Here is a 15,126-nt window from a genome sequence, read left to right as displayed (position 1 = left end):
CCTTTATTATCATTACTCCCTCATTTTAATTAAAGTGTCTTAGTTTGTATTAAGATAAAAAGTTAATAGGAATAAATTATTATCTTTTTCGACAAAGGTTTAGATATGTTAGTATCTGTTGTAGTACTAGTCATCGTAGCCTTGTAGCTATTATAATATGTTTACTTATTGTATTTCAGTTATAATATTATTTTAATGTTATTATTATTTCTTTCTTGTAGATTTTATATTGGTTTTCGTGATAATTACTATACTTTCTTCATTATTAATCAATGTCGTCTCTTAATATACTACTCCCTCCGTCCCTATTTATTTGTTCATATTTTCTCTTTTAAATGTCCCTATTTACTTGTCCATTTTGACAAATCAAGGAAGGACAAAAAAAAAATTTCTATTATACCCTCATTTAAACTTTTTGAAAATTTCTATGTTTTAATTCATCCTTTTTGAAACCATATTTAACAAGGGTAAAATTGTAACTTCACTATGTTAATTATTGTTACTTAATATGTATATCTTTTTAAAGTGGAGAACTAAATAGGGACAGAGGGAATAGTAATTAATGAAAAAGTTAAAAAGTAAGGTGAAAATAGGCTAAATATTTTTGGTTGTCAATTGTCACAAGTCACCTTATTTTACCAAATATTTAATACAATCACATGAATCTTCTTCCACTATGTGCCTCTCCTATTAGTGTAGTAATTGCCAATGGAAATCTTTTTTAATCTCTCACACTGATATTCGATATTTATATTAGAGTCTAATTAAATTAAAAGTTGAATATAAAAAATTTGATTTAATTGAGGCGACGATTCTAGTACAACTTTTTCTATTTGCAAACTCCGAATCAAAATCTTTAATTAAAATAGATAAATTATTTCAATCATCCTATCAAAATTCATTTCGAGAACTTTGAATGACTATGACTTGCACTTAGAGGGAGCTGAGTTTGATTGCACTAATTATTGGCAGTCTATTATTTTGTTTTCTTCCCTTATTTTAGGTAATTTAGTGCTATATGATTCAACAATTAATCCAAAAATATTCATTTGAAGAAGAAATGTTGGGCTATTTGATTTCTTGAATCTTGATACTCTTTTCCCTTGTTTCCTTTTAAAAAAAAATTATGGAATCATGTGATATCGAGTTTATTAGGAGTTAAATTATTCATGTATTAAATATTACTCAAGTAATACTATGTTTGCGTGTTATTTTGTTATTCAACACATTTAATTTGATGTTTGTTTACAATTTAGAAATTTACATAACTAATTTTAATATATGTATGTATAAATTATGAGAGAATTCACGTATTATTTTATGTTGGATAGAAGATGAAATAACGGATACATGAATAACTAAATCATTCATAACTAATCCATACATAAACAAATAATAGATTCCCTCGTATATAACTAAAAATCAATATTAATACTAAGTACATGACTCTAATCCGCTATCAAACTATAACAAGAGTATGTTTTGATCCATGCTTGCAATTAATCAAATAAAATGTAGGGGCAGATCTAGTGTATGCATTTGAACTCAATAATTTTTGTCGAGATTTTGTATATGTATAAATAAAATTATTAAATTTCTATAAATATTTACTTGTTAATTCAATTATTATTTTGTATATGAGTGCCTCGATAATGTTAGGAATCTTTTATCCAACATATATACTATACAATTAATGTAGAGGTTCTTTTGTAAACTAAATCACTTAAAATATTAGACTATAATTAGTGTATTTTATTGGTATTAGTGTAAGATTTTTAACTTTGATTCAATTATACTATGTAATAACATATAATTATTTACTATTCTTATCTGATCACTAATTAATGATAATTGATTTTATTTGATCCCTAATTGATGATAATTGATTTTAGTCTACTTTAATTTTAATACAATTTTACTCTCTATAATAATATATATTAGTTACCATTTTTATCTAATCACTAATTAATGATATAAATATATAATTATAAGTGATCTGATTATGTAAATATTTATTTACACATTCTTTTTTAAAAAAATTTAAAGGAGGCTAATATTTTTTAAAAGAATTAGATCCATGCAAATTAACTAAATTAGAATTGTACCTTATGCTTTTGTATAAGTACAAAGAAAAAAATCCATGATTAATGACCAGATACAATGTACCAAAAGTATCTCTATGTTTAAGATTTTAAGGAAGATTCATCTAAATTTACTGGTCGTCCGTTTCAATTTACGTGACACCATTTTAATTTCAAATGATAATTAATTGATTATAAAATTAAAAAGAGATAATAAAGCACGTAAAAAGAAATTACTACATGTCACAATAATTAACAACTCAAAATTTCTGAAACACATGGAAAAAAAAAGGAACTACAGTCGAAACAATTTATTTGACTCTCGAAATTCAAACATGCCGCATAAATTGATACAAAAAAGTATACATGAACACTTTTTATTTTACACGATAATAAAGAAATCATTAATAGATTAATCGATTTATTATTTTGCTCTTTGTTCATATCAATTAGCCTTTTGAAAACAGAAATTTTTAGATTTTCAAAAGCCACGTCAATTGTAGGGTAAAATGTGACTAATTTAATTAATTTTATCCTGATTTAGTATTATAAGTCGGAGAAAATAGTATGACTAGTGTCCAAATTCAATGTACATTGAAAAATTTAAACAGTGTCACATAAATTAATACGTATTGTCCAAATTCAACGTATATTAAGTCTTGTGGTTTTTCTCCCTCCTAAAAGTATTACAAACCTTCAAAAAATATTTTTAAAATTGTTTGAATATCCGATGAATGAGGATTTATAAAATTTACAAATTTTTTGTCCATTTATAAATACTGATTTTTTTTTTAAACCATTTTTTGGACAAGACAAGATAAGCTGAGTCATATGTTATCACTTGTCAATTGTTTTTCTTTCTAATTTCTTTGTTTTCTTTGTTCTCTTCAACTTATATATAAAATCTTATAATTTTTATTAAAACTTTAAGGAAGAGGGAACATATAGAATTAAAAGGGAGGTTTTTGTGTTATAATTAGTTTTTTATATTTTTTTTCAAGAATTTTCTTGAAGGTTAATTAATGGCCAAGATTACTAGTTTAATTGGATCTGGAATTGTTGCAGCTACCAACCAGGTTTGTATTATGGCTTTTAATTTCTTGGGATTTTTATTTTTTTTTGGTTATGGGATTTTTTTAAAAAAATTATTTATTAAAAAATCTTTGTTGAATTAGCTTTATTAGTATAAATATATAAAGGGTATTTTTTTTTTGGTTCTTGAATGTGTTTCATTTAAAGTTTGCTCCTTTTTATGTTTTTTTTTTATTTAAAAAAAAACTTTAAAATGATCCTCTCAAGTAGAGGATAAGTTAGGATTTCGAAGTTATGAGTTTATTGGATTATGGGTCAAAGCTACTATTTGGTTCTGTTGAACCCGTAGATAAGCTTGTAGGTCCGCCCTTGACTTCAGGGGCGGACCCACATGGAGGTCAGCGGGTGCTCGAGCACACATTAACTTCGTTATGGAATATATATATCTAAGTAGAAATTAAGTGGTATTTGTTTAAAATTAATATAGAGCACCCAATGAATAAATGATCTATTTGGCCCAATGGCTCTTGGTTGGGTACTTAAACTCTTTTAGTGTTGTTGAACCAGGGTTCGAAATTTTAGATCCGCCACTGCCTCCCTCTGAGTATTCATTGAGGACCAGGGTGGAGCGAGGTAAGGCCAAGGGGTTTATCTGAAACCTACTTCAGTGGAAAATTATGTTGTTTATATTAAAAAAAAATATTTATGTATATTTACTATACATGTTGGACGAACCCCTTAGTGAGAATTCTAGCTCTGTTATTGATTGAGGACTCATATAGTTGACCTCCTAAATTGGTCGGGATTGAGGCATAGTCATTATTATAGAGGGTAGATAGTCATTTTCTTATGTTGCTCGGACTTTCCAACGTTGTTGTTGCACCCTTGGCAGATTCTATAAAAATGTGCTACTTTTGGATGATCGAGCACCGATCCTGTGACATTTTTGAAGAGTGCGAGCAACATAGCTCTCCCTAGGCCTAAAGTTCAACTTCATTTTACCTGTATCAATTGTGCTTTTGATCTGCACGGACGATTGTTCTGTGTTCCTCTTTGGACAATGTGGTTATGATCAACTGTGAATCAGGTCATTTTACAGTTTGTTTAGACTCGAAGATCAAATTATATTCGTTAATATACAGAACGATATGTCATGGATCTCCTGAGAAGCTTTAAACATCTGTAGTTTACCGTTTTGTTTGTTAAACGAACTGCTTTAGGGCCTTTATCATTGTTCTTGACCAATCTATGTATCTCTTTGGCATGTATGGTTCCTAATTTATCGAGTTTTACAGGTTGGTCCTCACGTAAAGCATATCCCTGCTGTTGGCAATTTGCAAAAACAAATCGTTAGCGATCAAATACAGGTCAGATGGAGTAGCACTGAGACATCTTTGAAGAATGACATCTCAGCAACTGATGTTAGAGGGTGCATTTCGTTGTCCTTTCTTTACTACTCGAGTCTCTATCTTCATTTATCATGAACGTTATACATTGACATGAGTTAATGATCAAAAACATACCTGAAGTATCACGTTTTTTTTTGAGTTTCCTACCTCAACTATCTATCAAAACATACCTCAACAGCTGATAGTTGAGGCATGTTTCGATAATCATTTGGTGATAGGTCAGGTAGGAAACTCAAAAGATCGGGATACTTTAGGTGTGTTTTTGACCCTTTATACTCTATTGATATTGAATACCAAGAACTCTGCAATTATATATCAACAATATGCGTGTAGTCTAATATGTATATAGCGTCTCTCAAACAAGTTAACGAATTCGTAATGTCTTGACATTTGCAGATACAAGGGGCATGATATGTTGGCACCCTTCACTGCCGGATGGCATTCTACTGATTTGGAACCTTTAGTCATACAAAAATCTGAGGTTAGATTCGTATCTTTATCTGTCTGTCTACTCGAGAAGTTACTGAATTTGGTGTTTAATATATGTTATGCAATCTGTCATAGGGTTCGTATGTCTATGATGTTAACGGGAAGAAGTACCTCGATGCTCTAGCTGGTTTGTGGTGCACATCTTTAGGTACTCAGAGTCCTTGTTTGTGTTACATTCATATATCAATGCTTCGTCCAAATATTTAACAGTTAGATGTCTTTTGTTACACATTATTGTAGGTGGAAATGAGCCTCGTCTTGTTGCAGCCGCAACTAAACAACTCAACGAGTTGCCCTTTTACCATTCATTTTGGAATCGTAGCACAAAACCTTCTTTGGTACGTAAAACTCATCACGAAAGATAAAAGAGATCTCCTCACTGTCCGTATTTCGCTAAGTTCTTACTTAGATCTCATATTGATTCTATTTCCGAACATACAGGATCTCGCGAAGGAGCTCCTAGATCTTTTTACTGCAAATAAAATGGCGAAAGCTTTTTTCACAAACAGCGGATCAGAAGCCAATGACACACAGGTTGTTACAGCATTAGCCTGCTAAGTAATACTCCCTCCGTTTCAATATGTTTGTCTGGTTTTGACTTGAAACGGAGTTTAAGAAAGTAGTGGTTTTAAACAAAAGATATGTAATATGTACCAAAATGCCCTTTAATCTTGTGACCACGTAGAAAGTTAGAACTAAAGAGTTCCCAGAAAGGGAAAGTGATATTCTTTTGGGAACGAGTAAGACAAACAAATTGAGACGAAGGGAGTAAATGTTATGGTTAGTTAACTCAAGGACATTGTCCCTTTGAGGAATGATTTTTAGGGTATCAACTAACTTTTGATCCTTGCGTTTCGATATGTAGGTGAAACTGGTATGGTATTACAACAATGCACTCGGGAGGCCAGACAAAAAGAAATTTATTGCTCGAACAAAATCGTAATCTTATCCCTCAACTCCCCTGCATCTTTGTGTGAGTATGTGTTGTGTTGTTTTAGTCTAACATAATCTTCATGCTTGTCGTCTTCAAACAGATACCACGGATCAACTCTCATTTCCGCTAGTCTCTCTGGGTAACATACTAATCCTTTCCGAGCTATCAGTTATTCGTTTGAAGTATCTGCTATGTTAATATATTCTATTGCAGTCTTCCTGCACTACATCAGCAATTCGATCTACCAGCTCCGTTTGTTCTGCATACTGACTGCCCTCATTATTGGCGCTTTCATCAGCCAGGTCTTTATTTTTACATACTTGTTGTTTTATCCGAATCTAATTTGGATCAGTCAGAGTGCAGAACATGAACTTTTTTACGAAAATGTGTATGTTAGGTGAGACGGAAGAGGAGTTCTCGACAAGATTGGCTAATAATTTGGAAAATCTCATACTCAAAGAGGGACCTGAAACAGTAACTTCTATCAACTTTGATCATGTTTTCCTGTTTCGTATGCAATATATATAGACGATGAACTGATGTTCCGATTAATGTACTTGTTGAAACTTAGATAGCTGCTTTCATTGCCGAACCAGTCATGGGGGCAGGAGGTGTCATACCTCCTCCCGCGACCTATTTTGGAAAGGTCAGTTTTCGTTCAACTTTCAATATTTCCGGGTGAGGAAAGAATTACTGAACTGAATTTTACATCCTACACATTCTTAGGTCCAAGCTGTACTAAAGAAGTACGACATTCTTTTCATCGCGGATGAGGTTATATGTGGATTTGGAAGGCTCGGGACAATGTTCGGATGTGAAAAGTACAACATTAAACCTGATCTTGTCTCTGTAGCAAAGGTAGAGATATTCATATAACTCTATACAATCTACGTATATTATAACGTGTATCAGGATTCTAAATCCGTCTCTCTTAACTACACTTTCAGGCTCTTTCCTCCGGATATATGCCAATTGGGGCTGTCCTTGTAAGCCCTGAAGTCTCCGATGTCATATATTCTCAAAGCAACAAGCTCGGTGAGTACATTGTCCATTCGATAGGACGTCTCAGTAACCAAGTTGTTTCCTAACTTTGTTTTCCTCAATAGGTACATTTTCCCATGGATTTACTTACTCGGGGCACCCTGTCTCGTGTGCAGTTGCCTTGGAAACACTGAAGATCTACAAGTACGCGACTTTTCTTTTATGCTTTTAGCTATGTTGTTCAGACTCATCAAAATATCGACATGTGAATGTCTGATACGAGTACTTTGACAACATCTTTTAGAGTCCGAGCAACATAGAAATATAGTGATTTCACAACTAGGGGTATTGGACTTACTATTGTTTTAAGTACTAAAAAGACTCGAATTCGTTACAGGGAAAGAAATATTATTGAGCAAGTAAACAGAATATCACCAAAGTTCCAAGAAGGTCTGAAGGCGTTTTCTGATAGTCCCATAATAGGAGAGGTAAAGTAGTTAACGCGATAGAATCAGCTCAAACGTCTTAACTACCTAACGTTCATTTTATAAGCTCACTTTTCGATCTTTTTTTCCAGATAAGAGGAACTGGTTTGCTACATGGTACAGAGTTTACAGATAACAAATCTCCAAATGATCCATTCCCTCCTGAATGGGGTATGTTTTCGTTCTTTAATCTTATCCGAGATGAAGTTATAACTCTATTCTTATCTTAACATATTCTTCGTTCTTTTTCATAGGTATCGGTGCATATTTTGGAGCACGGTGTGAGAAGCATGGAGTGTTGGTACGCGTTGCTGGTGATAACATAATGATGTCTCCTCCCTACATTCTTAGTTTGGAAGAAATTGATGAGGTAATATCAATTCTAGTTTCTTTGGTTTCTTGCTCAATAACCCTAGAACTCGGTTTTTTGTGTTTATGTCACATGGACATAAACACAACAACGTCATGTTTCTATGGTCTATATGGAGCTAATCTTCGTAACAACTTCCTATGAAAGTTGAAATAGTCTATCAGAAACAACCTCTCTATGTTCATAAGGTAAGGTAAGTCTGCATACACACTACCCTTCCCATACCCCACTGGTGAGAACACGGTGGGAATGTTGTTGTTGTTGTTGTTCTACGAAAGCTGAAAAACGATTAAAACCGTTTTTTTGTTGTTGTTTTGCAGTTGATAATCAAATATGGGAAAGCATTGAAGGATACTGAAAATAGAGTAGAAGAACTCAAGTCTCAGAAGAAGTAAAAGAGCTCATGAGGAAAAAAAGAGTGAAAAAAATACAAGTCAAAATTGTTTTGTATATTGTTAACTAGGCTTATGAGTTGTTGGCTAAGAAAGTCATTTGACTTTCTAGTGACTCGCGATAGGCGTTTGATTATTTTAATTATATTTTTCTAAAAAAGTTTTAGATGAATATGAAATGACTTGAAAATCAAAAAGTATGATGATCAAATCATGCTAGATAAGTTTAAGTTGAATTATGATCGGTTGTTTGACGTAAATCTATTTCAATCCAATCAAATTTTAAGCCTATTGAATCATAATACTTTTAAAATTTGGCTCGTTATGTCTAAGTCAATTTTTATCCAATTCGCTCATATTCCATTTTTTACCAAAATAGAAACAAGTAAGGTAGTTAAAATAATAAATATCTATAAATATTAAACTTCGAACTCACTAACTCAAATGGTCAGATACATATTTAATGGTATCTTGAATATTCATAAAAATTAAATTTTAAATTTGCCTCTGATTTCGACGACAAAAATTGCAATAAAAAATAAGATACATGAAAATATGAGTAAAAAAAATCAAGATTTTGATTTTTGTTTATCAGCTTTTTTTCTAGCTCTCCTTTCTCTAGAGCTAACATACTTGAATCCACCACTTCCAAATTCTTCACCATCCTCATAATCTCTTAATGATTTCTACAATTTCCAAAAAAAAAAATGATTGCAATTAATAAATATTCATTAAGTTACAAAGTAGGGGTTAAAAAGGAGTTTATTCGAATCTTTTTCGTTAAAAAAATCACATTATATATATCAGATAGATTATTCGAAGTCCTCAAAATTGTTTCCACACTCATATCAAATCAAAGTCGCAACTAGAACTTTGAGTTTATCAATTCTAATTTTAGATAAAGAAAGTTATTGAGCTCTTGATAAATTATTCAAATATTAGTGAATTCTTCCAAAAAAATATATTTATACGTATTAAGTTGATTTCTTTTAACGATATTGTATCACAAGTTATTAGGCTCGATCAAATCAGAAGGCTAGGCTCTATCCTTGTGTCAGATCCTTCAAAAAATTAGTGAATTCTTCCATCCAACATTTCTACATTTTTATAAAAATCAAACGACATACTATAAAAATACGTTTTGATAAAAATTCTACCTCCGTCATTGATAAAAGTTTAATAAGGAAAAATAATTGGAATAAATGTAGCATACCTCTCTAATTTCTGAGAAGCTGACTGCATAAAATGTAACAGCAGCTGCTGCTATAATTCCAAGTATTGGAAGTCCCAATTGTTGAATCCCATCCATTTTATTTTATTTTATTTTATTTTTTTGCTTTTTTAGTTTCAATTTTGAGCTTAGATTAGGTATTCTAATTTCTTGTTTCTATTTTTGTGTTTTGGCTGACAAAATGATAAGATATTTGTATTACCAAAAAGATAAGATATTTGTGTGTGGACAATAAATAAAGATAAGATAAGATTACTAGTGCCCCAAATTTTATTTTTCATATTCAGTGTTCGATGTTTGTATAGGAGTTTTGATTAAATTTGAATCGTGTAATATAATTAATACTGTTACATATTTGAGAATGTTGCTCCTAGCAAGATTTATTCATGATCAGAGTTTAAATCGAAATTAAAGATGAAATAGTTTTACCATTGCACTACAATTTATGTTTCGAGAGAATGATCTCATCCCTTTCGTATTTGTTTGTTCATGGTGAAAATAGAAAATTTTATCAAGGTATAATATATAAAACATGACTTTTAACTTGGCGTTAGCTAGTAACTATGAATTTAAATCTTAAATGTGCATAAATAGGTACTGAAATTTGTATAAAAATTAAAGAAATAAATACATTCGTCCTACGTGTATCTACTTGTGCACTCTCAAATTTATGTGTATATCTATAATTTGTCAAAAGTTAAATTTTGAAGTGGCGCAAAATTTCATATTTTTATGTTATAAAAAGGAAAGAGCATATTTTAAAATAACTATTTCAAAATAAAAATATTCATATTGTATTGATTACATTTAAGACGTTGATAAATTGTTAATAAAAATTCATGACTAGTTATATATATTCACTATTGTAAGTACCTACGTAGAATTAAACCAAAGAACTAACTTATTTTAAAACTAATTATGTTTGCAAATTAAAAGTTTATATTAAGTTCATGACAACAAAATTGTAGCTAGTGTTTTAAATATGAAAATAAACGACAAAATTAATAGTAAGAAATTATTTGAATAAACTTGAAATCTTGATTTCGTTCTTTAAATCAATTGTCTACTCGCGATGTGGTCATCTCCACTCTTCACGCCAAAGAATAAGTGAATAATTTAAAAAAAAAACATCGTTAAATAAATTTTTACGATACAATTACAATTTTAATTGTAATTTTTAAAATTAATTATAGCGATAAAAAATATAGACTAATAATTTAATAATTGGAAAAAAGTTGGTATAATTTAGTTATGAATGATTGATCGAGAGAATTCCACAAGTGGGGGCTTCAACTCTATTTAATTATGATGAAATTATAATGATTCATTTATTTGATTAAAAAGTACAATAATTTTATTATTATTCAATTGTTGATTGGTCATCTATCACGTTCATAGATTATTTCTTTCAAAATATTTAATTTTTTATATATTCATTTGAAAACGTTGCATTTTCAAAAAAAAAAAGGGAGGAAGAATTAATAATAGTTTTTCTTTTTGGTTGAAATTTCAACTATATGTGAACAAGTATAGTTGTGGCATGGTACGATAGATACCTAATTATCATATCGAATTAAAAAAAATTGATATCATAATTTTTGAATCATGATATTTGAGTGATATAATATATATTCTCAAGAAAAAAATTTGATATCAATTGATACGATATCTGATATTTATAAATAAAATATTAAATATTGTATTAAAATGTATGATTAAATTATACTAATTTATTATATCACAAAATACAAAATGATACTGTATTAATTTAATATGATAATGATATAATATTTATAAAATTAAATAAAAATTTAAATTATCGAATTAAAATTTTAAATTTCGTATCATATTATATCATATTATACCGAATCAATAGTAGATGTAGTAATGCTAGAAAAAAAGGAGACAATCTAATAGATCAATTAAATGGGATTTTAATTTCCCCCCTATAAAGTGAAAAAGAAAAGCTATAAAAGTTGTCTATGCATATGCAAACACCAAAAATTGAATTAATTAATTAATTAATTAATTAATCACATTGCTGCTAATTAATTTATTTTAAATTCACACTTTGAACTTAATTACTTCTTTTGCAAAAGTAAAGTTTAGTTTAATTAGATGGTGTAATTCACGTTTCTTTCTTTTGAAGTCTAATTAAATAAGTTGATTAATAATAATTTGTGTCACACTCAAACAATTAGTTAGAGCCTTTTACAATTAAGCAATCCATTTAGTCTAATACTAACATTTTCTATATTATATATCATGACAAATTATTAATCCATAATAAACGAAGTTCTTATTTAGTTTGATGCAAATTAAATATCAGGTGTGAACTGGATTATTAGGTGTTTTTAAAGTCCTATATTGTTAGCTAAGAAGAGAAAGAACGATATATCTATGTATACAGATATTAAATTTTAAATATTTTTATCGAAATTTCTGATCTATTAATTCTTGTGTGAAAATACTTTTTGAGTTTTAAAAGAGACGTGAACACCAATAGTGAAGATTTCGAACGTACATGTTTTGATTTAGTCATGCCCATTAATTAGGTCGTTATCAAGTAATATAATTAAGTATCCTTCAAAATTAAAAATATAATAAACCTCTAATTAGAGTTGAATTGAATATTAATCATGTTAGGATGATAGAATATATTGATTATGACCTAGTTCTTTAATTTCTTAACTATTATTCAAATTTACTAAAGCGTCATTATTTTAGACTAAATGTATCATATAAAATTTATTTTTTCTATTAATTTTTGTGATTTAACGAGAAAAAAGTATCTGATTTAAAATGATGAACCATTAATCATACTATAAAAGTAGATATAGATCGCTATCGGTAACGAAAATTTTTATATAAATATTTATTTGTATATAATTGAGTCAGTGTAAATACTCGACGAAATTATTTTTTTTCCTAAAATTTTGTGTGCTGCCTAAATTAAAATGTTTCTTTCAGCCGACATATAGCTTTAGCAATATAATGATGTGGACTCAGAAAACTAATTAAACATGTGGTTAATTTATATATTTTAAGTGAAGCAATATTTTCTGCGTTCTAAAATAAGTGATGATTGAATAGGTATGAAATTAAAATATATATATATATAATTTCTTTGGAGGGCCACTTCGCGCAATTTTAAAAAGGTAAGATTGACCTGATAAAATTTTCTTTAATTCTTTTTATTTATCTTTAGAAGAATGTAACATGTTGAATATTTTTATAATTATAAGTTATTTGAATGAGGATATAATTAAATTTAAGATTAATTAAGTTTGCAAAATTACTCAATTTTTATTAGTATTCAAGCAGAAAATTGATTAATTTTCTTTTGTTTTGAAACAATCGTTAGAAAGAAGAATATTTTTGAGCTATTTGAATAGTTAAAGGACTTTTTGTTAACTTACAATGACGAAGACCTTTTTAGCGAAAGACGGTATACAAATGACCTATTTTTAAATAATTCAATGATATTTTTGGCTTTTTTTTTTATATACTTATGAATTGAAACAAAAATTATGTCGAGATTATACGTGTGGATTGAATCCTTCACAAATAGTATATCTTTACAGAATTCAATATAATTACGATAATATTTTTAATAAATCTGAATAACGTAAATCTATCTATATGTATATATAATCACAACATTCACACGTTCCTAAAATAATATAAATGTGCTCTTGCAAGTGGAATGCACAAATCACCAATGAAAAAAAAAGAAGAAGAAGCTCTTTTGAACTTTGATTACCTTTTGATTTAAATTATGTGGTCTAAAGTTCTTTGGTGTAATTTTTTATTTCATTTTTAGTTATATTTTATCGGGGTTTAATTAAGGTGTGAACGAGAAATAATGAGAAACCAAAATGAAGTATTTGAAATATTTTTTCTAAAAAAAAAAATAAGTCTCATACTATATAATTTTTCTCTCCTCATTTAAGGGAAATTAAATATCGTGTAATTTGCTTTTGTTATTTGAGTTCGATAAAATTTGGTAATTTATATCAACACAATTTTAGAATATTTTTTTCCATTTTATTTTGAAAGGAATTAATTCAATGACGGTAACAATATTAAGTGGATTAATTTTTTTTTTAAAGAACATACAAGAAAATTATGGGCTCAAAGTATTTTTTTTCCCCCTACATTTCTAATTTATTTACTTTCAACATAGTATGGTAATAATTTTTTATGCATATTTATTCGATTTCTATGTTAATAAAGTATAATAGATATTGGATAGAATAGTTAATATGCGCGAGTTGATCAAAATACTATTTTTATTTTAGCAAAACACTATCATTATTGAAAAGAAAAACTTTAATCTCCTTTTAAATAAAGGTATATAAATTAAATCGCTAAATAATTCACGTTTTTTTTCTTTTTTGAAAAAAGAAACTGTACTTTTGACGGACTAGCCCTTTTTTATTTGTTGTTTTGATAGAAGTATGTTACACTCAATAGATTTAAACTTTTTATGCACCAACCAAGCTATAGTTTGGCTATTTTTTTGTAAAAAAAATTTATGTATTTTCATCAGAAGTATTTTTGGAGGATAATAATTTATATTTACTTAATTAATTTGAATAATATTTTTATTAATATCAATCATTAATTTGATATTTGATCAAACTTTCAAAAGTGCTTTTAAAAAAAAAATCTTTTCAAAATCTAGAAAATGACTTTTGTAACTATTCATATAGAAAAAAAAAACTAATAAACGTACACATCAAATAAAATAAACACTTTTAACTCGTGAGAAATTTAGCCAAACATGTCATTATTAGTTTCTTTTTTTTCGCTCGGTGTTTGAATTTCACATTAAAATCACGATTAAATTCGAATTACGCACGGCAAGGCCCATTTAGAGATGACACTCTCAATAGGATTTTCTCCATATCCCGGGCTCGAACCCGATATCTCTGATTAAGGGTCATTACTATTTCCTTTTTCCAACAATAGTTGTCCATTATTGACTTGACACACATCTTAAGAAACTATAAATAGAAGAATAATTTTATTAAATCACCTTTTGAATATAATAAATATAATGTCTTTAAAAATGCAAAATAGGAAAATGACTATTATTAATGATAAAAATAAATTATAAACTTATTTATGAATTTTATAAAGTAGACAAATTTTATTGAACATCTATTTTTAATATATAATAGACAAATATTATTGGACAGAAAGAGTAATTAATATCATTAATAACCTTTTAGTGCTATTGTGCCTAATAGTAACTTTTTTCTGTAATCATTCACATTAACCAATAATTAATTAATTCTCCAATGTTTGTTTAAGCTTTAATTTCCTTTTCTGTAAGCAAGTTGCCACATGCAAAGAGAAATCCAATTGCGTAAGCCACTTGCAAAAGCAAGTAATTCGAACTGACGGAGTTAGAAATTTATGTAGAATATTATAATTAGATACTGAATTAATATTTTACTTACGAATTTTGTAAAAATAGATATCTACACTATAAGTAATGATTTATTTATCAAGAATCAAATAACTTTCTTTTCTATATATTAAATTCATAAACTTCAATCAAACAAAAAATAGTTACATCGTCAAGTAGAATCCAATAATTTTTATATAACTAAAAGATATTATCCTAATCCAATTTACGATATAATTTTTCGATAAAGATATTAATTCAACTCCCTCCCTCCACCCCTACTCTACCACTTAGTCTAGACCCCCC

General features: G+C 28.6%; 2 protein-coding genes across 3 annotated transcripts; one reads left to right on the top strand and one right to left on the bottom strand.

Annotated features, from left to right (window-relative positions):
* Positions 1-2,888: 2,888 nt before the first annotated feature.
* On the top strand, positions 2,889-8,433 carry LOC107005469 (gamma aminobutyrate transaminase 3, chloroplastic). Of its 2 annotated transcripts, XM_027913732.1 has the most exons (19): positions 2,890-3,157; positions 4,006-4,200; positions 4,409-4,542; positions 4,919-5,003; positions 5,087-5,159; positions 5,252-5,349; positions 5,453-5,545; positions 5,877-5,950; positions 6,046-6,084; positions 6,159-6,247; positions 6,343-6,419; positions 6,517-6,591; positions 6,672-6,803; positions 6,893-6,980; positions 7,052-7,130; positions 7,324-7,414; positions 7,504-7,582; positions 7,666-7,781; positions 8,102-8,433. In XM_027913732.1, exons 4-19 carry the CDS (start codon positions 4,935-4,937, stop codon positions 8,174-8,176), a joined length of 1,347 nt encoding a protein of 448 aa, XP_027769533.1. In that variant the 5' UTR covers positions 2,890-3,157; positions 4,006-4,200; positions 4,409-4,542; positions 4,919-4,934; the 3' UTR covers positions 8,177-8,433. The 2 variants fall into 2 exon arrangements, with proteins under 2 accessions (XP_015059552.1, XP_027769533.1); XM_015204066.2 differs by lacking the exon at positions 4,006-4,200 and having other exon boundaries at positions 2,889-3,157.
* Positions 8,434-8,584: 151 nt separating this feature from the next.
* On the bottom strand, positions 8,585-9,585 carry LOC107006616. Its single transcript, XM_015205132.2, has 2 exons — positions 9,387-9,585; positions 8,585-8,859 (listed from the first exon to the last, which is right to left on the bottom strand). Exons 1-2 carry the CDS (start codon positions 9,480-9,482, stop codon positions 8,743-8,745), a joined length of 213 nt encoding a protein of 70 aa, XP_015060618.1. The 5' UTR covers positions 9,483-9,585; the 3' UTR covers positions 8,585-8,742.
* Between the last annotated feature and the right edge of the window lie 5,541 nt (positions 9,586-15,126).

This window comes from Solanum pennellii, chromosome 12, assembly GCF_001406875.1.
Source record: "Solanum pennellii chromosome 12, SPENNV200".
Lineage (NCBI taxonomy): Eukaryota > Viridiplantae > Streptophyta > Magnoliopsida > Solanales > Solanaceae > Solanum > Solanum pennellii.
This window is presented reverse-complemented; position numbering and strand designations above follow the sequence as displayed.